The following is a 23,427-nucleotide window of genomic DNA, read 5'->3' as shown; positions in this document are numbered from 1 at the left end:
TTGTACGGAGAGCTCGCTTCAATTTTCCAATTACGGAAATCCTGCTGAAATTAAGTTTAAAGTTTATTGCATTTTTGTTAATTAGCAACTGATTACCTCGTATTACCCGCCACCTCTGACGGTGTCTTCGAAGGAACCCTGTTATTATTTCAAAATGGCTCTTTTTATATATTGCCTAACCTTCATAGAAGCGCCCTATACATAGCATCAACTGATGCAGGGCGTGCCCTCTAGGCGCCTTGTCACTGGCGCTGCGGGCGGCCGACGAGGAGGCGACGTGGTGGGGCGGCGCCTCCATGGCCGCGGCTGGCGTGGTGCTGCACGCGTTCCTAGTGGCCGTCCTGGTAGGTGCCACCGCATCACGCCGTGACCTGCAGCGGTTGCTGGCCGCACTACTGTGGCCGCTGTGCGTGGCTGCCGTGGCCGGGTCCAGCTGGCACGCGCTGCCCGCCGCCTTGTGCGCGCTGCAGCAGCACGAACCTACCACGGCCGCCCTGTTGGTGGTGCACTGCGGCAGCGCGTTGTGCAACATGCTGCTACTGACCCCCACCATGCTCCGAGGCAGGGGAGTTGCGCGCGGCCTGCTTCTAGCGGTGGCCGACGCACTGTTCTGCATTGGCCGCGGAGACGGACCGCTCAAGTATCTAGCTGGCCTGCCCCCGGCGCCGGGCGCCATGTACGTAAGAAAGTGGGCCTCTTCGATATGTCGTCCTGGATTGTACAGGACTGCCCGAGAGGCTGCATACGCAACGACCATTGGCTGAAAGCACCGCCATCTCGGGCAGTCCGGGACTGTCAGGGACGGACAATCGAAACAGCGCAGTGAGAGTGTGCGCGTGCCCCACCACGACAGTTACACGGCGCAAATCGCTGCAGGCAGCGGCTGGCCGCTCTGCACGACTTGTTCGGCTCGTGTGGGTGCTGCCTGTTGCTCGAGGCAGACCAGCAGCCCGAGCGCACCCTCAGCGTTGTCCGTTAGCAGGACCGTTCAACGAGCCACCAGGGAGTCTGCTGCTGCAGCTTTTATTTCCTGCCTCTTCAGTCCCAGTCCCGGCTGTCCCTGCGCCAGCAGCACAAAACAGATGTGCGATGCTGCAGCTGTGTCTCCATCTTTACGTAATTATTCTGCTACGCGCATCATTAAAGATGAGAAGCACACAAGTCAAGCATGAATGTATGGCATCACTGACACAAGATTAAAGGAGCACCGACATAACATTTCCGATTTTTAACCTTTTTCGTCAAAGGAATGTCCTCAATCTTGAAAGCCTTGAAAAATGCAGGGAAGCCTCGGAGCATCCATAAATAATTTACTACAATTTTTCTATACCCGAATTAGTTTTTGGTTTTGTTTCTCAGGAGGTGTGTGCGTCACGATGCAGGAGGAGGTCATGTAGAAATAAAACATTGTGGCCATAGAGATAGTAGGTCTGTTCGATTCGCCTGCACCACTGTGAACCAGTTCACGGCAGTTCACGAGAAGTTAAGAAATTGTGCAGCTCGATTTCTGCGGTGCAGGCACAGCGCGACACTCAAAACGAATGCCAAGGTGCAGACGCAGTGCAGGCGCTATGTTATGTTCGACTAATGTGCATGGAGTGCGTAAGTTTGAGAGGTCCTGAACTGCAAGTATGATCGGCTTCTGGGGCGTAAATACACACAACACTTACGTAGACACATCAGAGGTGTGTAGCGGGGTTTTAACCCCACTCGCACCTGTGTGCTGCATCATCTGGTGCGCTGCCGCTTTGCACCTGTACGTCTGCACCAAATCGGCACCGACAGTGGAGTGGTTGCAGCAAAATCATGAACCAGCCCTGCACCTTTTCAAACGAACGGCGTGGTTCAGCGGGTGCCACTGCTACACCACTGCAACGAATGGCAGGGTGCAGTTCGTGAACTGGTTCAGGTGGTGCAGGCAAATCTAATGTACATAGTATACCGACTCTTGAGGAGAAGCTGGGCGAAAAAAGTGGCAACCGCAAAGACGCTGCCATGTTGCTCATATTGGAAAGATTTTAACTGCGCTAGAAACAGGGACAAAAGGAGAACGAAAAAGTCACAGGCCTGCGCGGCACAAGCAGCACAGTCACAGCATAAGCTAGTGGAGTGGCTCAAGAGTAGCTCCAATTTGGGAACCATGCACAACAGGGTCTTTGCGGCAGTCTGTTCACCTCGTTTTGACGAGAACGATTTGAACTGTCCGCCTGGCGTCAACGGCGAGCTGTTCGCCTCGTTTTGACGAGAACGATCTGAACTGTCCGCCCGGCGTCGACGGCGAGCTGCGGCTTGTAATCCTTTCTGCACAGCAGTCTGCTGAGCCCGATCAAGCCTTACAACTGCAACTTACATGTCGGGCATGCTGCGTTTGCAGGGATCTTAACAAGATGGCGCCACCATACTGGTGGAGACTCGGCAGCTCGGGATTGCATTGATTGCGCGCCTCGTCTGAATCGCATCTCATCGCCTGCGCCTGCTGCGTTTGCAGGCACCTTACCTAGATGGCGCCACCATACTGGTGGAGGCTTGGGTCATCTGCCCCTGCGCGCTTGCCTTATAGGGCATTTTCCGCTGCCCAAAAGCAAGCACTTGCGTGGCTCAGTGGTAAGTAACTGGCTCCTACGCAGCGGGTGCGGGTTCGATCCCGGCGGGAATCGGGGTACTTTTTTCGCATTTCCGGCGATAGCGGTTACGGCGGCATCATGCGAACCGAAACGGTTATTGGAATGAGCCCATAACAGCTTAAGCTTGCTTGATCCTCATCTTACGCTGTAAAAGACACCATGCGCACGTGGTGTTTTTTCGTCCTCCTTTTGTCCTTGTTTCTAGCGCAGTTAAAATCTTTCCAATATGAACTTCAACCAACTAGCCCAGCTTGGTGCACTACTGCCACGTTGGTACCTGTTATTTTCGTGGTCTCATCCTGTCATGCCAGGTGGCCGCGTTGCTCGATCGGCATAATTGCCAGATTTCTAACTGCCTGACCTAGCATTTCTGTTGCTGCATAGGTAAGTGGGCAAGCTGTTATGAAAACGTACTTCGGTGCAGCGCAAAAAGGTGGAGACTCCGTCTAGGTCTTTTAACACAGCAAAACGATGCTATCAGTTTTGATCATACTGAAATCCAAGAACCAGCCCATCTTCATCTAAACATTTTTATGCAATTTTACAAAGACAAAGGCCCCTATGGCAGGGCTAAAACAGTGGCGCACCGGCGGGGGGGGTATTCAGGGGTTGTTTATTATATTGTTTATTACGCTTTATATGCCATCATTTTTGTAACTTTTAGGGCGATCTATACTTTTCGAAGTTCAGAAGACGCTGCGAACACACACAATCACTACTAATTTCAACGGTTCAGCTTGTCGAGGTGGCCAAATCAGAACGCACCAAGCGTCTCAAGGCACTGGCTTGAACACGATAAAATCGTAAGGGCATTTTATGTCACTTGTCGATGCATGCATCCGTGGTGTAATGGTTTCAATATCGAGCTTCTGTGCTAGAGGTCCTATGTTCGAATCCTGCTGTCGGACAATTTTAATAACGTTTATTTAAATATTTATTACGGAGCACTTTGTTGAAAATGACGAGTTTACAAAGTCACAAAGCCGTTTGAAGCCAGAAGGATAAAGTTTAGGCAAATCCATGTACTTCCCATAATTCCTATGCTGGCTGGACCACCCCCATTGCAGCTCCCGTAGACACTAGTGCCAGAGTTCCCTTTAGTAATTATTGTATGAAACTCTATGTTCCGTTCCTTCTTCGGCGAAGGCTACGTTGCAGCGGGGATGTGTCCACAACGCTCCGCCTACTGAAAGTCGCCATGGCACGCAGTTCAAATTTGATTTTCAATGTTCATGTAACGTCACTATTTCCAATTTTGGCACCTACGAAACGCCAAACGCAGTTGTCAGAGCGAGCCACAGTATTTAAATTACGTACTAGAAGGCAGCTACGTGCAACTGCGCAGTGTTTGCTTTGTGCTCGACAGGGCTAGAGTCTACTGTCGGCTGTGCTACGTGGTGCGGACTGGCTTTGTTGTGCACCAGTTTGACCTACAGATACAGCCACATCCAACTTGAGCATTTTCAAGCGCTATCAATAGCTCGATCATTAGGAAGCAAAGTCTGCCAAGGCGTCTAACCACGAGCGGCAAGGAGTGAGCACATGCTGACAAGCATGCGTGTGCTCTGACCTTAAGTTTCGCGTGGTTTGAGGCTAGCCGAGTGTTGAAAATTAGTCGAAATTAGCGAGACCCCTACGACACAGATAAGTGGGGTGGCCAAAGTTTAATTCCTACGGGGGTGACCGCAGCCGAGCGTGAGCAGACTACAGTCGGCTTCTTCCGGAAGTTACTCGATTGTAACGCGACCGCGCTTGTAACGCGAGAGGTGACTTTTCATTGCGACCATCAAGAAAAAATAAAATCGAAAAAGTAATGCGAGGGGTGACTTTTTGTTGCGTCCAGCAAAAAAAGAAAAAAAAAGAGGGAAAAAAAAATGCTAAAGTAACGCAAGACCACCGGATGCCTGAAAAAGTCGCAGTTTCACCCAAAAGGCGACGCATCAATTGCAATAGGAAATTAGTAGAGAGCTATATGGAGTAAGGATAGTAGGTTTATCGGCTGCATAAACTTGGGCACATTCGCTTACTAACTGAATTAACAAGCATGGTGTCAGGGCGCACAAGCAAAAATGAATAGATCACACTAGATGACCGCAGACAGCCACTGTCAAAACGCTAGCGTGAGCAAGTGCGGGCCAGCAGCGAGCGAAGGTTCGTGCGGTCTATCGCTTCAACGGAAACTGAGCGGCGAAACCACAGCGCATAAAAAGGTCAAAGTCGTGTGGAGATCACTTTCAAGAAACGGTGCTAGCCACTGCTCGCAGTCACGCAAAGTACAAGTTCGCAATTGCGGCAGAGTAGAAGCCGCACCCCCTCCCTCCCACGTTGCCTTCTAGCTTTCCTCCTTTCGTGTGGGAGATTGAGTTGCCAGTTCCCCTTGTGACCAGTCGCAAGATACACATTTGGTGCTGCAACTAAACGTTTCCTCCCATCCCTCCCATCCTTCCATGGCCTTTTGTGCGGGCCTTTCGCGAGACGGAGACGTCGCATTTGCTCTTTGCCGTGCGTTTGGCTCTTCGTGAAAGCGTGCGTCCCTCGCGAGCTTTCACTCTCACATTTCACTTTCCCTCACATGGTTCACTCGTTGATTAGAATTGGGTGCATCATTGCACTTTTTAGACAACTTGAATTTCGGTATTCGATTGTAACGCGAGGATCGACTTCAGGTAGTAAAAATCTTTTAAAAAAAACTCGCGCTACAATCGAGTAAATACGGTATTTAATATTGAAATTCAAAAGCAAAATTTTGTTTACTTTAGGCTGTTTATAAAACTGCGTAGTAACAGTAGGAAGAAGTGCACTGACCCAAACACGCTTTTTGAATGATGTCAGCTATTGGAAAATTGGCCCTTTTCGTGGCGATGACTTTTTGTTCACTTTTGAAAGGTAAGCCGCGGCTAATTCGTGGTTTTCGGTTAAGGTGTATAGGTTCATTGTATAACTGGTTAGTACATATTTTTTCCATGTCCCCACCAACTACATATTAATGAAGTTTTACTGTACAAGCAGAGCAAGAAGCAAGAAGTAAAGACTGTGTGTGGTGGCTCTGGTGCACCATGGCACCGACAACAAGGAGGATGGCACATGAGAACACCTCGAGAGGTGCACGCTGCGAGCAATAAATCAGTTCTTGCTTAGCGCTCTATGAGCCACATCATTTTTTCCACATTGGTGACCCAGAATAGAACACCACGATGTTCCCCCTTGCAAGTTCCAAGGTTGACCTTTCTCGACAGCTACTCAATGACACATATGCTGTCTGCCTGCCTCATTTCTACATGCAAAACGAGAGGTTATATAAGTCACGGTAAGTCACCTATGGTTCCTTCAAGCAGGCAGGGAGCTTTGAGATTTGCAATATCACGTCGCAGCAAGCCTGGTTCAGCCACCTTTGGTCATCACTGCATGACACGGCCTGCTGTGTGTCAATTCACGAGGCACATCTCAAACATATGCAGTTCTGTGGCCAGTCATCACAAATGCATGTTTCAGGATGCTTTAGTAGTATTTTGTATTTAGAAAATCATGTCTGAATTCACACACGTGCCAGGCACGGACTTCGCAGCAGTACCGGTAGTAGCACAGCATGTTCAGAGGGAAGTGTGAGAGGAGCTCAGCTGCATGCGTGACGTGTTTCGGTGTCGGCAATACGATGTCGCTACACTGATTCAATGCTAATCGCATGAACATCCATGTTCATTGCGAGATAATATCTGCTGGAATATATTGTGTACAGTGTACTGCACCACAATGGCCTGCTCATTGCATGCAACTAGGGCCACTGATGGGAGTGGCACGCAACAGCTGCACATGCTCCCAGCCAGCGCAGCTGCTGCAAACCTGGACCTGGACGCTCCTCCAGCCGCTGCCTTTTCCTCCCGGGGCCGTTCCTCTTCTGGCTTGTCACTCGAGCCGGGGCTGCATTGCACAAAGACCAAGTCAGCTGCTGCTCAATCATATAAGCCATATTTTACAAGCCCTTGTTCGCAAGCCGATCCTAGTGGGAGACTCCAGATTAAAGAGACACTAAAGGAAAATTTTAAGTCATGATAGATTGGCAGAGTATTCGTCTAGAAATCTGTCATCATATTCCGTGTGCCCATATATCACTTTGCTGCGTAAAAAATTGTTACTGAAAGTCTTGCTGCTGCTCCTCAATTTGAACCACCTGTTCTAAAGCAGAGGACTTGATGTCATCTCCATGGACCTCCCTCTATGCCGTTATGTCTTTTGTAAACTCTTTATTTAGCTCTATATACCAAGCGGTGCTTGGTGGCTGCAGGTGTTCCCCTTCCGTTAGTCACTCTCTGGGCTCTGCTTGGGTTCAGGATACCGGATATGGTCACATGAGCCTCTGCAGCCGGAGTAGGCACGTGGCTGCCAAATGTTGCTGCCTGCCTCGGCGATTGTAAAACAGAGAAAAGTGATGCCGCTGGCGGGTATGCAAGACATCACAGCCGCTCACGGCGAATCAAAAGCTCTGACGTCCCATATGAGAGGTACCATAGTCGACAACAGATGGCACAACTGATTTTTCATTTTCGTCATCTTTTTCGCTTACAAAAGCTCTATTTTCATTATGAATGACAAATTCGTTATTACAGAATCCTAAACTTTCAGTCTAGCTTGACTTAATATTCTCCTTTAGTGTCCCTTTAAATTAAACAGCCTGGGGCTACGTAACATGTACCCAAAGCTTGGTATACAAGTGCTTCTGCATTCTGCTTCCATACATGCACTTGTATGTATTTGGAGTCACTTTTTGTGTGATCGGGCCCTGGTTGCGCTATAGTAACATTTTTTTTACGTCCTATACCTTTGTGTGTGCATGCATATTGCTTTATCTTACCATGTTTTGACCCCCCCCCCCCCCCCCCTTACTGTTATGTCCCCTGGGCGATATGCAGGTATGTAAATAAACAAATAAATAAATTGGTATAAGGCGGAAGATCAAACCCACCCTCTTGTGCTCAGGAACAGAATGCCATAATCACAAAAAAGGGTGCAGCTGACGACACCACAAAATGCCTGTTTAAAAAAATGGAAATGTATACATAGAAAGTTAGCCAATGCAGGACTTTTCCAGCTTACTTTGATTTGTATGCATACTTTTCCAAGTGGTTACTGCAGGCAACAATTTCATTAACCTTTTCCACTACCCTTTTTATTCCCATACAGTTTTTCAAAATTTTTTAATGGCTAAACGGCAATGCAAACAGCTTTAGTTATTGCAATATAAGCAGTTAGCTCAATTAAAAAAAATTTCTGTTGTCTGTTACTGCCAATTTTTGCATGCTTTTTCGATCATAGTGAGTCAGTCGGATGTTTCAAGCTGCATGAAAACAACAGAAGGGGCTTGTCGTATGTGCTATGTTGCAGAGGTCCTGCATGCAGGGGAAGGTTGAAGGAAAAAGACTTCGCTGTGTTCTTGTTCTTCCTTCATAGCAACGGTCATAGCAAGTAGTACAGCACCCCTTCATTTTGATTGGGTGCTAGCGTAGCTTTTGCCCCGCTCATTTGTCATTACTTTTGTAGTGCTACTCAAGCTTCTAAGCTTGTTCCTTGATGACATGCAATCGGTCAAGCAGGGCAAGACCAAATGCCTCTGAGTCAACAGGGATTTGATGCTGTATGATATAAAGCACAGTTTGGCAAGACCAGCTAGATAGTACCCCATTTTCGGATTTAAAGAGGGTCAAATAGGAAGTCCAGGGGTGGGACTGCCCAAAGTCATTTTGGAGCAATTTTTGGAGCAAGTAAAATTGTGCTTTGGAGCCGTTCGGAGCAGACAAAATTACATTTTGGAGCAGCTTGGAGCAGATGCATTTTGGAGCAATTTATAGCGGATAAAATTTCATTTTGAAGCAGTTTGGAACAGGCCAATCAGAATTTTGGTGGAATAATGGAATATGGCAGCGTACTTCGAAACCACGAGGGAACACTGTATAAACCAATACGAGCGCTGTACTGCAACTGTCTTAAGCAACGTCCTAAGCTGAATTTTGAAGCAGATTACCCTGATATTAAAACAGTCTAGAGCATGCAAATTTTCGTAATAGTGCCTGTAAATTTTTAATTAGTGGTAGCAATCACAAAAAGCAAGCAGTCTGCAATAGTGCATCTGAAATTTCGAAAAATAGCATAAGAAAAATGTTTTATATATACACTTTTCATTAATGTCTCAACAGTGTGGGTAAAGTGCCTAGAAATGTGCTTCACCAACAGATCGTACCCACAAGCCAGATTTATGAACTACTATGGTTTATTTAAAGCCATTTCTACATCATAGAATTGTTTCGCCTTGCCACAAGCAACTCAGAACGCGGGCCGGTAGAAGCTCGCTTTGTAGCTGTAGCGTACTAGAATATGGAAGAGTGGTTCGAGCGGTGGCACGGCGCATGCTTTCCTGTAAAGCCGAAAATATCGGTGGCACTACGATCGAACTATATATTCTCGCGCCAATGCTCATGATGAGAGTGGACATTGTTCTCAAATTATGCGGTCGAATAATTTCTGGGTCACCATACATACATGTCACCACAGACCCAGAGTGGGTCACCATACATACATGTCACCACAGACCCAGAGAGCCGCAACCCACCCTCAGCTGTTAGTGTGCCCTATGAGTGAGGCCTGAGCCATTTTAACCTATCACAAAGGGCTAATGGCAGATTTAGAATTAAAAGAAGTCACAGTTTCGTCCGAAAGGCGAAGCATCGATTGCGATAGCAAATTAGTAGACAGCTATGCGAAGTAGGGATAGTAGCTTTATTTGGCCGTGTACACTTGTAAACATTCCTTTACCAACTAAATTAACAAGCATGGTGTCTGCACGCACAAGCAGACATGAAACATCTCACTCGATGACCGCAGAAACTTGCTGTCAAAATGCTGGAGTGAGGAAGCGCGGCAGCAGCAGCGAGAGAATTGGCGTTCATGCTGCCTCTCGCTTCAACGCGAGCGAAACGGCAAAAACACAATGCATCCTATCAGTAGCCAGCACAATGTGTCCCCATCGCAGATTGATTTCAATATTGGGGCTATACGCCCAAGTAGAACCCCTCCCCCTGGTGCCTTGCATACGACGGAAGACGGCGCGCTTCCTCCCAGTTTTTTTTTAGGCCTCCTTGCGTGTGTGAGATTTAGCTGCCATTGTCGGCTCACCCTCGCACGCTTTCACTCGCACATACAGGGCACGGCGTGCGGCGACAATGTTATTGCCCTTGGACTTTATACGGAACATCACGGCGACGGCAGAAACGCGCCTAGAGTGTTGATGTAATTGCTATCGCAATAAAACAGATTGGAATAGTTTCATGTTATACCGGCGCTGAACCCGCTGCAGCAAGCTCCTTCCTAGTTCACTACCAGTGCCCTCAGCCGTTTTGCGCCTCAGCTAGGCAGCGCCGTCGCATGGTATGCGGAATGTGAACGGCTGCACTCTTTCAGAGAACGAATATGCTCACTGTTCATGGCCACTGCTGGAGCACACAATCCGAAGCCGTTCTGGTGCAGTGTGGAGCAATTTCGATCAATTTTCTTTGTATGGTGCAGTTCGGTGCAGGGATTTGCATTTGTATCAAAATGGGACATCTGGTGCGGGAGTCCCACCCCTACAAGTCTATTTTTACTGCTGACAGTATAACTTGCTAATAAATGTATCTGCATATCATTATTCCGTATTCGACTCATACTAGAAAATTTTTGCATTTGCACACCCTTACATTTAACATGTGATATTCAATATTTAAAGGTTCTCCCCAATTTCGAAGGCCTACAGGCTTTCTTGGCTGGTCTTCCAAATGGTGCTGTGAAGTAGCACACTACATTGAACAAATGCCGTTGAAGCCTTCAACTGACACTATGGGTATCACATAGCTTTTGTTTATGAGCCAAAATAACTATACAAAATGTGCAATTGCTTGAAGCCAGCAATGGATTCATGCTGAAAGGCTCCATTATGGTTATACAGTCAAACTGTACTACAGAAAAATGCCACTTGAGCAAAATATCTACACAACAAAAAAGAATGCTTGGGTTCCTGGCCCTTTCACAAGAGTTAGTCATAAGAATACACAGGACAATACATTTTTCATGTGCTGCTCTACTACGAATTTGTCCTGTTAGCAGCAAAAATTGCAAAAATCTTTCACATGGAAGTTGACTGATCGGAAACCACAACAATAATGCCATCCAGCTGCTAAGAGACTGAAAAGGACATTGCACATTTCGGAAGTGAAATGCATGTCAGCATTGGGTGGACACCAGTCGTGTGTTTCCAAGTCAGAAACGGCTTCCAGCCAAGCCAAATACCATGCAATAAATATCACTCGCCAATCGGCTTCCCCCACTTTGCACCAATCATTTGAAACAGCAATCCTGTGTGAGGCATGCCATGGCCAGTCTGCTGCAAGATGGTGATTCAGGATAGTTGCTCAATGTTCATGCTGAACTTTGAAGTGCAACAACAGAGACAAGTAGACAAGCACTTGTTCTGTTACTTTGTTGTTTTTAACCTACTTGTCTCTGTCGTTGCGCTTCAAACAAAATTTAGCATGCCAGTCTTTGAGGCTTCATGCCTAATGCCTTTGATGCCACCTATACCTAGCTACCACTAGCCCCCAAGGATACATAGCCTGCCAATGACCAGGCCTTGTGTATCCGAATCAGAAACAAAATGATGTGCAATGCTCAACATGTTAAAATATAAAAATTTCACTAATTACTATATACAGTTAAATCTCGATATCATCATCATCCTGATCATCAGCCTATATTTATGTCCACTGCAGGACGAGGGCCTCTCCCTGTGATCTCCAATTAGCTCTGTCTTGCGCTAGCCGATTCTAACTTGCGCCTGAAAATTTCCTAACTTCATCACCCCACCTAGTTTTCTGCCATTACATGACCTGCTCAGCTCCATTTTTTCCCGCTTAATGTCAACTAGAATATCGGCTATCCCCGTTTGTTCTCGATATAACAAACTTCAATATAACGAAATTCTCACTACAACAAAGTATTAAAATTTTTTATACTTTCTTTTCCATAGAACACCATGTATATTGAACCTCAATATAAAGAAGTGTGTTTATACACGCTTTCAATATAGCAAAATTTCACTGCCGCCATAAAGGATTACTGAGACTTCCTTGGACGCAGGTGGTAAAATGGTTGAATGACACGCAGCTGCTAGCAAATGCAACCTTTGAAATCGCGTGCCGCATAGCGCGAGACCGTGAGTGACCACCAGAGCTGAGCAGCGCCATGTTCTGTATAAAGTCCAAGTTCGATAAGATCCTATAGCGCCCCGTGTGCTGTATGCTTTAGGTGCAAGCAAAAGTACGCAAGGGTGAGCCGAGAAAGATGGTGGCTTGATGAGTACTATTTTCCCATGCGAGCAAGGGGAAGTGGGGCGGGGGGGGGGGGATGAGGGGAGTGAGCTTGCGGTAATGTGATCAAGCGCACGCATCTCTCTTTCTAGCGCAGTCGTGGCTGCGCATGGCTGTCAGAATAATTAAGCGCATAGGCTGCATGCACGCCCTGTTTTAGAGGCAAGCTGCCACACGTGTAAAGACTTGGCGAGCTGAGATGGTGTAGTATCAGGTGCTGTTTTCCCGTGCATTTAGTGCTGGAGCTTGTGTAATCTCAAGTTTTGGAGACATGTTGAAGCGAGAAGGGGACGAAACATTCGGTCACCGCTGCCGGCACTATCAGCCGCAGGAACAGAGTTGATGCGAAAGCATGGCTGCTTCACTTTGTACCTTCAATTAAAAGATATCACCGACATGGCATGAAACTATCTTTTGTCGCCAACTCTCAAGTTGAACAAATTTTGTGTTTTTCCTCATTCAAGTTTGCTTTTTCAGATTGTCGCGGAAAAACACGACTGCATGGTGGAGGGTGTAAGTCAAGCCAAAGGAGTAAAAACAGGAGCAGGAGCAAAAAGCTAAGGCACAAGTTTGTGCTATTGTGCACGAGTGATGCACATGCATGGCAGTATCTACACAGAAGCAATCACCCCTATACCTGTGCACCCAAGTACAGAAGATGTTGAACACTGCACAATGGGTGTACTGCTAAAGTAATTCTCATAATTATTTCATGCTTTATTATAAACACAGTATATGCTGCTGCTGTTTCCAGGAACGGCACATGGACTTCACAGCCACACTAACACTTGTGAATGTGCTCAGAGCTTGAAGGAGTACTGACACGAAAAGTTGGTGTACCCCCTTTTTTTCTTTTTTAAGTAGCTGTCGACTCCGCAGTTATGGTATAAAGCCTCCATTTCTCGAGAGCACCACATACGAATAATTACAGCACCTTTTGTACGGCCTGCCCAAAATGCTCAAGTGCTGCGCTGCCTCAGATGTGAAAAAGGCTACTGACATTCTCATGTCACCGAAAACGTAGGTGACGGGGTGTGGTGGTTGAAGAGCATACAATAACTGTGTCACTGAAAACTGCCAAGCTGGACCCTCTTGGGTTTGCTTTTCTTGGAAAACAAGGGGGATGCTGTTTCCCCTATTGTCCCACCGACTACTGAATGGACTTGGCTTTAGGCACCATGGCCACAGTGCCTGTATATGTGCCAGTAGAATCCGGTACCACGAGACTGCCACAGCAGGTGTCGGAGATGAAATAGGTAACCCTTTTTACATACGAAAACGTGCTACTGTTGGCGCGCACATTGAAATGGCCACACTAAAAGCTAACATTATTAAATATTTCCTGTGCACTCAGGGAATCGAGACTTCATAAAGTAATTACTGGGTTTAGGGCTATTTAATAAAGCAATAAAAACATGGCAAAAGATTTGTCTGGGTACTCCATTCCAAGGAAGCTTTAGCGCAGGCCCAACTCTGATGCTGCCTATTCGAATACATGTAAAATGCACCAATGCTTTTTGATATCACCTCTGGGCTTGTTTTTATGAAATGTGTTGCATATGAGAGAAAAAGTTAAATTCTAGTGACTGTTGGGAACAGAATTTCAATTTCAAGCCTGAAACTTTTTTACATAGATTGCGGAAAATCTGTCAGTTAAAAAAAAAAAAAATGGAAGCACAAATTTTTCAAATTCGTAACTCTGCACCAAGAACAGATATCGCAGTTCTGTAAACTGCAACTGTTAGAGCATTCAAGGCAAACAAAATGAATATATCAATTTATATTTTACCTGAATTCATTACAATCTTACAAGGGTTTTGTAGAAGTCCTCATATACTAGTGGTATACTTTAGAACCATGTATAATACATTAATTTTGTCCGCTTTATATGTACTATTAAAAGCAATTTACAAAATTGTAATATTTATTATTGGTGAGTTACAAAGCTGTACACTTGATAGTTTCATTTTCGAAAACTTAGGATTTTCAAGTATTGTAATTGAAAATTTACGGCCTATATAAAAAATAGCTACCAACAGTCACGAGATTTTAACTTTTTCTTTCAACTGGAACCAACCTCATCAAATTTGGTGTAGTGGTTGCGGAGAAAAACGATTTTTCCTTTCCCACCTACAGACCTGCCAACCCTAAAATGTAAAGATACTACTGAAGCCAAGAAATAAGAAAATTTTGTGAAACATACTAAACCTTGTGTCATTAGTGAAGATGCACGGAGTTTATTAAAAAAATTAGCTGCAGGGATGCTTAAAAACTGCATAGAAAAATTTTCATCAGAAAATTCGCATAAAAAATTATTTGCATCACAGAAAAATGTTACTGTCCATGATGTTTATTCGTGAAGTATCTATATAAGTCGAATCCCCCTTCAACGAATGCTGAACGCTGCTACAACGAAATTTCCGCCACAACGAAGATTTTCAGATTCCCCGTCGGCTGCCCATAGAAAGTAATACAAAAAAGTCTATAACGAAGGTGTTTTATTTGGTAAGTCTGCTTCAACGAACTTTTCGAGAATGAAACTGGGACTGAATTGAAATTCGAACTGCTGAGTGGTCAAATTAGAAGGCCCTTCCAAAGCTGTGACGATCGTATGTTCGCTTGAAAGAGGTTTTCGCGAACAAACTCAAATTCTAAGTACCGATTTATGCCACTGCAATTCATAGCCACGCGTGGTCACCATGTGCCTGCGCAAGACTGTACGAGTAGGGTGGCTAGCCAGTAGCCATCCTAGCATGGGATCACCACAATCGCTGCCGTTTTCTGTGGTGTGTGTCCAGTCGAAATAGCTACGCCAACAAAGAAGTGTAAATTTCTCTCTCTTGAGGAGAAGGCACATATGATCACAGAGGCAGAAGGCGGAAGGAAAAAAATCCGCAGTTTCGCCTGAAAGGTGAAGCATCGATAGAGATAGCAGATTAGTAGACAGCTGTACGAACTAAGGATAGTAGTTTTATCGGCCGCACAAACTTGTAAACGTTCGCTTACTAACTAAATTACCAAGCAAGATGTCACGCATGCACAGGTAAACGTGAACACATCTCGCTCGATGACCACGGAAACTCGGTGTCAACACGCTGGAGTGAGAAGGCGTGGCAATAGCAGTGAGCGAATTCACCTCCATGCTGTCTGTCACTTCAACGCAAAATAAACGTCGAAAGCACAGTGCACACGACTACCGGCACTATAGTTGCACTTTGCGCAGATCGCAGACCGCTTTGAAGATGAGGCCCGTGCCGCAGCCGCTGTTAACATGATGCCAATGTCTCGTCGTGTGGGGAAAATGACAACCCACTAGACACACCGACTCCGGAGACAGCTTTGAAAGTAGTGGATCCTTTCCCCAGAACACCTATAGAGAAGAGAAACTGTACCTTACACAGTGCAACAGAAATAAGAATAGCGATGGCGTTGTGAACTAAAGTATGCGACCGATAGATGGCACTGGCAAAATCAAAACTAATATCATCATCATTACGTAGTTGAAGTCAAGAGTTGGACGGAAACCCGTCTGGTCGGGAATATGCATGACAGTAATTAAAACGGACACTGACCACGAAAGTTGAAAAAATATAATAAGACGTTTTGGCTCCCGCCGTCTTATTATATTTTTTCAACTTTCGTGGTCGGTGTCCGTTTTAATTATTGTCATCATTACGTAGTGAGCAATATGGCCGATACGGTAGCGGTTCGTGGGGCTCGTCGCGCTGCTCGCTCGCTGCTCGCTCGCTGGTTTTGGCTGTTTAGGTACCGCTTTCTGGGCGGTATTCATGTGTACCCTACTCTAACATGACTACAGATATCTTTAATATTTCGCCAGGTGAACAAGAGGCCTCTACTGGCAATAAAACACTTCAAACAAGTAAGCTTACATTGTTTATTTTCAATGGTGAATGAAGCAGTACATGCTCACAATTTTTGTACAGGTCAGGTGGACTTAATGTTGTCCGTCACTAAGTTTACAAGAAACGGAAACACAGATAACCATCAATTTAATGGAATCCAAAGCTGAAATCAAGAGAAGTTTTCTCATTATGTTTGGTGTGCCGCTAAAGAGAGGAGAATGAGGCTTCAGACAACGATACTTATGCTGGCCTACCCTCATACTTGTATTGCGTACAGTGCTGCTTGACGTTTTATATTGTCTGCGTTCGACGATTTCAGCTGAATTAAAGAAAGGAACAGAACAGCGCATATCCAGATCTCATTCTAATCCTAGCACTTACCGTGTTAACAATGTTCGCTTAGATTTTGTCATGTCATATAAATATCTCGGTGTACACATTACAAATAACTAATTTTAAATTGGACCATTAGCATAGAGTACGTGATTAGCAATGCTAATCACATGCTCGGGTACTTACGGCACAACTTTTCCAAAGCACCGTCTATACTTTAAAACTATAGCTTTACAAGACTCTAATTCGCTCAAAAATTGAATATGCATCTGCAATATAGGATGACAGTCTTGTTTATCTTATTACTTCACTTTCATTCTTTCTAATTGTAACCATACGGCGAGTATAACCTGTGGGAAGCACGCGCGCCCATCTTCTCCCGCGTACGCTCGTCCTCGCGCACGCTTCGGGAGCCGGCGCAGACACGAGAGAGAGGCACTTTGCCCTCTCCCGGTTCTCGCTCGCCTCCCGCAACGCGCGTACCCTCGCGGGAAGAGGGGAGGTATCTCACGGGCGAGGAGGACATTCTCCTTGCAAAGGTAAAAAGAGATAAAACAGCGCCACCGAGGGAGACCGCTCACTCTGGCGTCGCTACCTCTAGCCTACCAGAACGAATTTTACCTGCTGTAACCCGTGAGTGACCTCGCTTGTGTGACTATGACACGCAACGAGGCAAGCCTATTTATTACTTATTATACCGAGTGGACTTATCTCTGCAAGTGTGCCTTATTGCCAGCAGCAATAAATGTTGAGTTGACTCGCTCGTTTGCCTCTATCGCCCTAACCCTACGTAGCTGCGATCGCACGTGCTACAGGTTGGGGATCTACCCCCACAAACCTCAATGTAAACTAATATAGCACTTATTCCACTAGATAATTGCCGGAAGGTCACCTGTCTTTTGCTATTTCATAAAATTTTCCATCATGTCTTTTGCTATTTCATAAAATTTTCCATCACACCACACTTCATGACGACTTCATACTGCTGCCTCAGTACATTTCAAACCACATTGATCATCACAGTAAGGTAGGAATTCATTCATGTAACATGAAGTCTTTCTTTCAGTCTTTCATCCCCCGTACATCTCAGAAATGAAACCACCAAGTATCGTAGCCATCACAAACAAACTATTTTTGTAAAACATTAGCTAACATTGTATAATCAGGAGAATCATGTTACCAGAACAAACCGCACTTGTTTGTTTTACTCTACTACTTTGTAACTACTCCTCTTTAATGCCATATGGTCCTGAGGGTCAGTTAAATAAAAAATCAAATAATAAAATGAAGAGTGACTGCCAGAGTTTGTCAACATGAAGTATCATTTCCTTAAAATGGCATTAAAATTGCATTGAGCACTTTTGATCGTTTAAAAATGTTATGCATTTTCATGTAACTACTTATTGTTGTGAGGGAGCATGCGATACTTCGTGGTATTAATGCCCGTCAAACTGATTTGCAAAGAACAGATGACAGAGTTTGTGCATTACCAAGTAGGAGCTTGCATTGTGTTTGTTCTGGTCATCATGGCTATAAATAGTGGAAAAGAAACAAGTTGGGAGTCAATATCAGTGGCGTAGCTGGAAATTTTGTTCGGGGGGGGGGGGGGGGGGCTCAGGTTGCAATAACTGCATTGCCAATGCCATTGTACGTTAGATGCTGCACATGAATTATTGAACGCTATGCAATGTCAAGTAAAATATGCATTTTTTCATAAAAGAATATATTGGTATGTCCCAAAAATTGTGGCAGAAATAACTGATATCAATGCTGCCGCATTCTTTTTTTGTCTATTTAATAAGTACAGAAAATATCACACGAACTTTAGAACTATATCAGTTCGAAACCAGCAATGCAGTGCATGCAGCTGATAAGAAAAACGTAAAGGCAATGAAATGAATAAGTTGACAAATATTTTGATGAATCTTTGTCATTCAAGAACCTCGTATGTATTTTTGCACATAAGCAACGGCCAGGAATAAACCTCAATGATGCTGTCCCTCGTTGCAACAGATTGCACAGAAGCAGCTGTTACCGGTCGTGTATTGTAATTACACCGAGAATATACTCGCAACAGTGAGTACAAATAAAAAGTTGGAGTTCTGCAAAATATACATTAGAAATGTGAAGATAGAATGGAATATACAAATGTGAAGATACAACTCGCTAAAATTCCAAAAAAGAGTAGCTGGAAACAAAGTTCACTGCTTGTATACACAAAACCTCACAACAAGATATATACATATACGTCTAAGTATCCAATAAATCTGCGTATTTAAGCAAACGTCACTGTATATAATGCGCCAAACAAGACAAACAAACATGTTGTGCGGTCACAGATAGTAACTTTACGCACAGAAAGACAGATGATCTAGGCAAGAACAAAACTATGATCGCAGAAATCGTGATATGTACTCGGGCCATGCAGCGGTCGCAACAGCGCCATGTGGGTAGAATAATAGAGGAATAATACAGAAATCAGTACGAAAATGTGTAATTCAACTGCCTGCACAGCAGCAACAATTATTTTGCACCTAAAATTAAAGGAGGGTATTGCTTCGTTTCAAAAAAGAAATAAGAGCAGGTAGCTAAAAAGGGAAGAAAAGGACAAACGAAAGCCACAGATGCGGAAAGTTGAACTACCCAATATACGAGTGTGTTTGTTGGGAAACGCCGCGTGGACCGGGCTTTCAATGTGCAATGTCGGTCGAAATTGGTTATTGATGTCCTCATATTTTCGTATTCGCATGATAATTTTGATCATGATACTAACTGCTAGAATAAACGGCAAAAATTTCTGCGATATTAAAAGCCACGGTGTAAGATATATACTCTTTAGGTGGGGACACTTCTCGGCTTGCTTGCGAGGCGAGATCGACCAGATAAAGTAGCAAAGGCGCGCGCCGATCGGTCAGGTGCCGGCAGCGGATACCTATCGGCGGTACGATGCAACTTCAAGACAGAAAAGGTTTTATCTAATGTTGCTATAGCAACCGGCGCTTCGCGGGAAATCTGGATTCAATGACGGATGCTCTTACTGCTACGGATTACTCGTCTCTATGTGGCATGCATGGCTCTGAGGCATGCGGCAGGCGCGGTCTCTCTGCTTCTTTATGGGAAACATGCTGGCATTAAAAGCTGGATCTCGCGCTTCCTGTCAACTTACTATTTGTTCGCGTGTAACAAACACGTGCTTGATCCGAAGCTTTTTCAAAATTTCGTGTATTGCGGCTCTATTTTTTAAAGAGTTTGGTTTACGCGCACTCGGTGACGGTACTCGGTGCTTTCGCATCGGCGATCTCGCTGCGGGGTCTCCGAGCGCACTAAGAGGGAGGGGGACACGCGTGCTTTTGATTGGCAGCAAAGCAGAACTTTGAACGAGAGCGCGTGACTGTTCGTAAACGAGAAGCATTGTTCCTCTGTTGCGAAGCAACCACTTGAGCTACCGGGACCAATTGCTTGCTGTGCGTACGTCAATTAGGTACCGTTTCGTGTTGTCCCGAATTACATTTTTGTGGTTCAAATGGTTAATACATGGCGGAAAGTTCAGCACCGTGGGGAGAACAGTGGGGCGAATGTGCATGTTATCTCACTGCTGCGAAAGCTTCACTTGCCAACACTTCCCACTCTGCGTGGGATGCGCCCAATCGTTTTTGTTTCAAACTGAAAAAAGGGCGTGGGCTTTTAATTAAGATCGCCACTGGAGGCATGCTTACAAAAACGGTGAGTGCACAACATAACAAAATAAAAGAAATAGTCATTACGCCTATACCAGAATAACTGTTATTTATTGGAAGCTGCTGTTGCGTTACATAACAAGAAAAAAGAAAAGAAAAAGAAATGTTCTTGTAGCAAAAATTCATTCGCATACACGGCATAGAAAGAAAATATAAATCGAATATCACAAAACTGACACCACCGCGAAGGCGAGGCATGGCCGAACTGTGCAAGACGACGAGTCTAAACACTGCAAAGCCTTGCTTCTTTCTTTTTGTTGGAGCTTTCTTTAGGTGCATTTCGGCCTCGCGTCTTGCAGTGTTGCCGCATTCTCATGCTAATGTAGTATCGCAGGATCCTAGAAACTGCGTCCGTCTTGTGTTCAGTGCACGGAAATGTTAACCGCTGGTCAGTGACATGCTCAATCACGTCCCAAAACACGTGAGGGTCGTCTGCGTGACTGGCGAAATACTCTTCCGCGGATTTCAATAAGGAGTAGAGCCTGTGATTTGGGTGGGTCAATCCTCCCCTCGTCTTCAAGTTTGTGAGAGCAGCTTCCAGTGCAACGCATGAAGTCACGGTGAGTGACCGCCTGCAGGTTAAGCATAAGAACATTGACCGAAGCTTCCGGCTCAGGTAACCACAGACGTAGTAAATTATACAGTCGACACTTTGGGCTGCGGTCGAATTGGAAGGGAAAACATCTTCACATTCCCATGACTCGGTGTCAATGAGTCCATCCAATTTGGCGCGTATTTCCTCGAGCTGCTTTTCAGATGCATTTTTTTCGCCCTTGAAGATTGACTTGAAGCAAGCGAAATCCAAAATAGGGGCATCTTCTGTAGCTTCGCAGTTTCCGAACTTGGGTGGCTTTAGCAATGTGTATATGCTGAGCGTTCTATACAACTGCAGGAATGTAGGCATGTCAGGGTGATCGTTCTCACCACCTGCTTGCCGAACTTTCCCGAAAAAGCATTCCAACGGGTCCTGATTCAATTTAGCGGTCAGAACGTATCGGAAGCTGCACTTACTCAGTAAATGCTGGCAAATATCAATTGTGGACTTCAATGTGACGCGAAGGCCTTCAGCCGTCGTCCTTGCCAGAAACATGTCTTTAGTAATCGACCCATCGGAAAGCTCTTTCTCCCATTCGTTCAGCCATTTCAAGCCTTCTTTCAAGACCGTGATGTCGCTGCTGCCTTGCTTTATTCCTTCTGCCGGGTACCGTCGATTTAAGGCGTCAAACAAATCATTTAGTCGCACTGTAAACTCAATGGTTCCCTCACAGTCTGACAGATTGCTTTTACCTTGTTCACGGTAATACTTTATACCAGCAGCCATGGATAAACTGAAAACTTGAGTCGCGAATTTTACGCGCATTTTGTCCATGTTGGATGGGTAAATATGACGCTGAGTAATTTTCGGGCACACCTTGAGCCCTCCATGGTGCACCTCGTCCTCTTTGAGTACAGAAACGTAGTGTGACCATTTCACCCACTTTCCATTCACCTTCAGGTACTTTTGCTTGAGCAGCCTGTTCCTGATGCACTTAAACAAATGCGGAACGTCTGAAAACACGTACACATTTCGTTCAGCATCAAGAGGATGTTCGAAGAAATGCTTGCCTTTCTCCATGTCACCAGAGACACCAAGATGCTTCCACATGGTACAATTTGTGCTTGCCCCATCACACACGACCCCATCAATGATTGCTCCAGCTTCTTCAAGGAGCACAATCGCTTGCAAAAGCAGTTGGCACAGCACCGTACCTCGCGTGGCGTTTTTGGAAGCGAAAACTGCCACAGGCTGCGCATAGCTGTCGGTAAACGGGCAGAACATTAGCACAAGGGCATGGTCGGCCAAATCTGGTGACTCCATGCTCTGTTCGCCTTGATCCACAAAGCCATCATAAGTCAAAGTCCTAGAGTTGAACCGCTTGCACTGTCTCACTTGCATCTCGTCCATCAACAGCATTCCATGCCTGGAGAATGTCGGCTTCGTTTGCAACTTATTTTTCAGCGCTGAGAAAAAGTATTTGTCAAAGCCGCACTTCATATCCACACGAGATATGTAGCGTCGGATGGTTTTCACTGACGGCAGGGGGAGGACATCATTCTCTCTAAAAAACCTACAGGCGCTCGGTGAGCGAATGTGTAGTAGAAGGCAAAACAGGAGCCAGTTATTTGTGTACCTTCTACCCTTTTTTGACTGGTGTCGGGCTGCTTCCACGCACTCTCTCACTAGCATTTGCTGCGCCTCTGAAAGGTTTGCTTCCGTGAGTGTTTCGCTAAGCAAGTCGTCACTTAGTATCTTCAATCTGTCACGACAAGACAATAGTTGCTGAAAGAGCTTTCTTTTAGTCTTCAACGCTTGCATCTTAGACCTATAGCAGTTAATGCGTTGTCTTCGTAATGCATTTACCTTTTCTTTCACAATTGATTTCAATGGGATTCTGATTCGTTTTTCCTCTCGGCGCTTCTCCTTCCTGTACTTGTGCATCCGGAGTGTATTGTTGAGCCTCTTACAATAAGTACAGGGTGATTCTCCAGCTTGAAGAATGGAGCACCGGTTGTGACGCCAAACGCCAGTTGCATCCACGTAGCCACACTCCAGGTACACGTCTGCGTATTTCTCCTGTGGTGGTCCTCCAGAACAGAGTTTCAATTCACTAAAATCTTTGAGGACTTCACTCACAACACTCCAGTCACCGGAAGAGCGCAATTCACATGATTCCGGAATAAGCGCTGAATCAACTCTTCGACCAAGTGCGAAAGTACTCAGAGTGAAAGTCGCATCCTTGACTTGCTGAACATTGAGAATCTTGACTGACAGTGGATTCTTAGATGACGACAATCCAGCTTGTATAAAATGAAAGCAGTGTAGGCCGGAGTCACACAGTGTGTGATGGTTCCATTCAGAGTTTGTTTGGCAAGTGGGCGTTTGAGGGGTCTAAGCACACTCCTGAACATTCACGTCTGTTCTCCTGTTCTTCTTTCCCTGCTGACGTTTCTGCTGCAAACAGTCCACTAGAAGCGGTGGAGTTTCCTCTCAGGAACACATTTTTGGATGTTTCGTTGCACATTGGTTCAGGGGATATTTCGCTGTCCTCCTCTTGCGTTAAAACCATTGCAGGATCTTCTTGAGGTGTGGCAGCTGTTGCAGTCTTGCAGTCTTTGTTTCTTGCCTTTGGTGGGGGTGGTGAGTGTCTCGTACTAGGGTATGTTCTTTTCCTTGACGCCGGTAAAGGATGTGCGGAAGAAGAAGGAAAAACACAAGGAATTGCATCTTCCGAAAGAAGGCTTCTTTTTGGCACGTCAAGCAGGATCTCTCCTCCTAGCTCTGAGAAGTATCTTTTCTTCAATATCATTTCGTCTGTGAAATGTTTGCTGCAAACTACATCCTTTGTGCTGAGCGTACGGTCCTTCCTAGGAATCGCTTGAGCCCATGCTTTGAGGCGTTCTGGATCAGAAGGAACATTGAACAAAATTGATTTTTCTTTGC

The 23,427-nt window shown here is 45.4% G+C and overlaps 1 protein-coding gene across 4 annotated transcripts in view; it reads right to left on the bottom strand.

The window, feature by feature from the left end:
• Positions 1 to 1,007: 1,007 nt before the first annotated feature.
• LOC119433426 (zinc finger Ran-binding domain-containing protein 2) overlaps positions 1,008 to 23,427 on the bottom strand; it is a 99,063-nt gene continuing 76,643 nt past the window's right edge. The window contains exons 6-7 of one of the 4 annotated variants that reach the window (XM_049659256.1): positions 6,471 to 6,542; positions 1,008 to 1,060 (exon numbers count right to left, since the gene is read on the bottom strand). In XM_049659256.1, coding sequence (XP_049515213.1) covers positions 1,039 to 1,060; positions 6,471 to 6,542 — 94 coding nt within the window. In that variant the 3' untranslated portion in view covers positions 1,008 to 1,038. Of the gene's footprint in view, positions 6,543 to 23,427 lie in introns of all 4 variants that reach the window. The other 3 variants (XM_037700628.2, XM_049659255.1, XM_037700630.2) reach the window with 3 other exon arrangements.

Source organism: Dermacentor silvarum, chromosome 11 (assembly GCF_013339745.2).
Source record: "Dermacentor silvarum isolate Dsil-2018 chromosome 11, BIME_Dsil_1.4, whole genome shotgun sequence".
Lineage (NCBI taxonomy): Eukaryota > Metazoa > Arthropoda > Arachnida > Ixodida > Ixodidae > Dermacentor > Dermacentor silvarum.
Note: the sequence above shows the minus strand (reverse complement) of the source record. Positions and strands in the feature narration are given on the sequence as shown.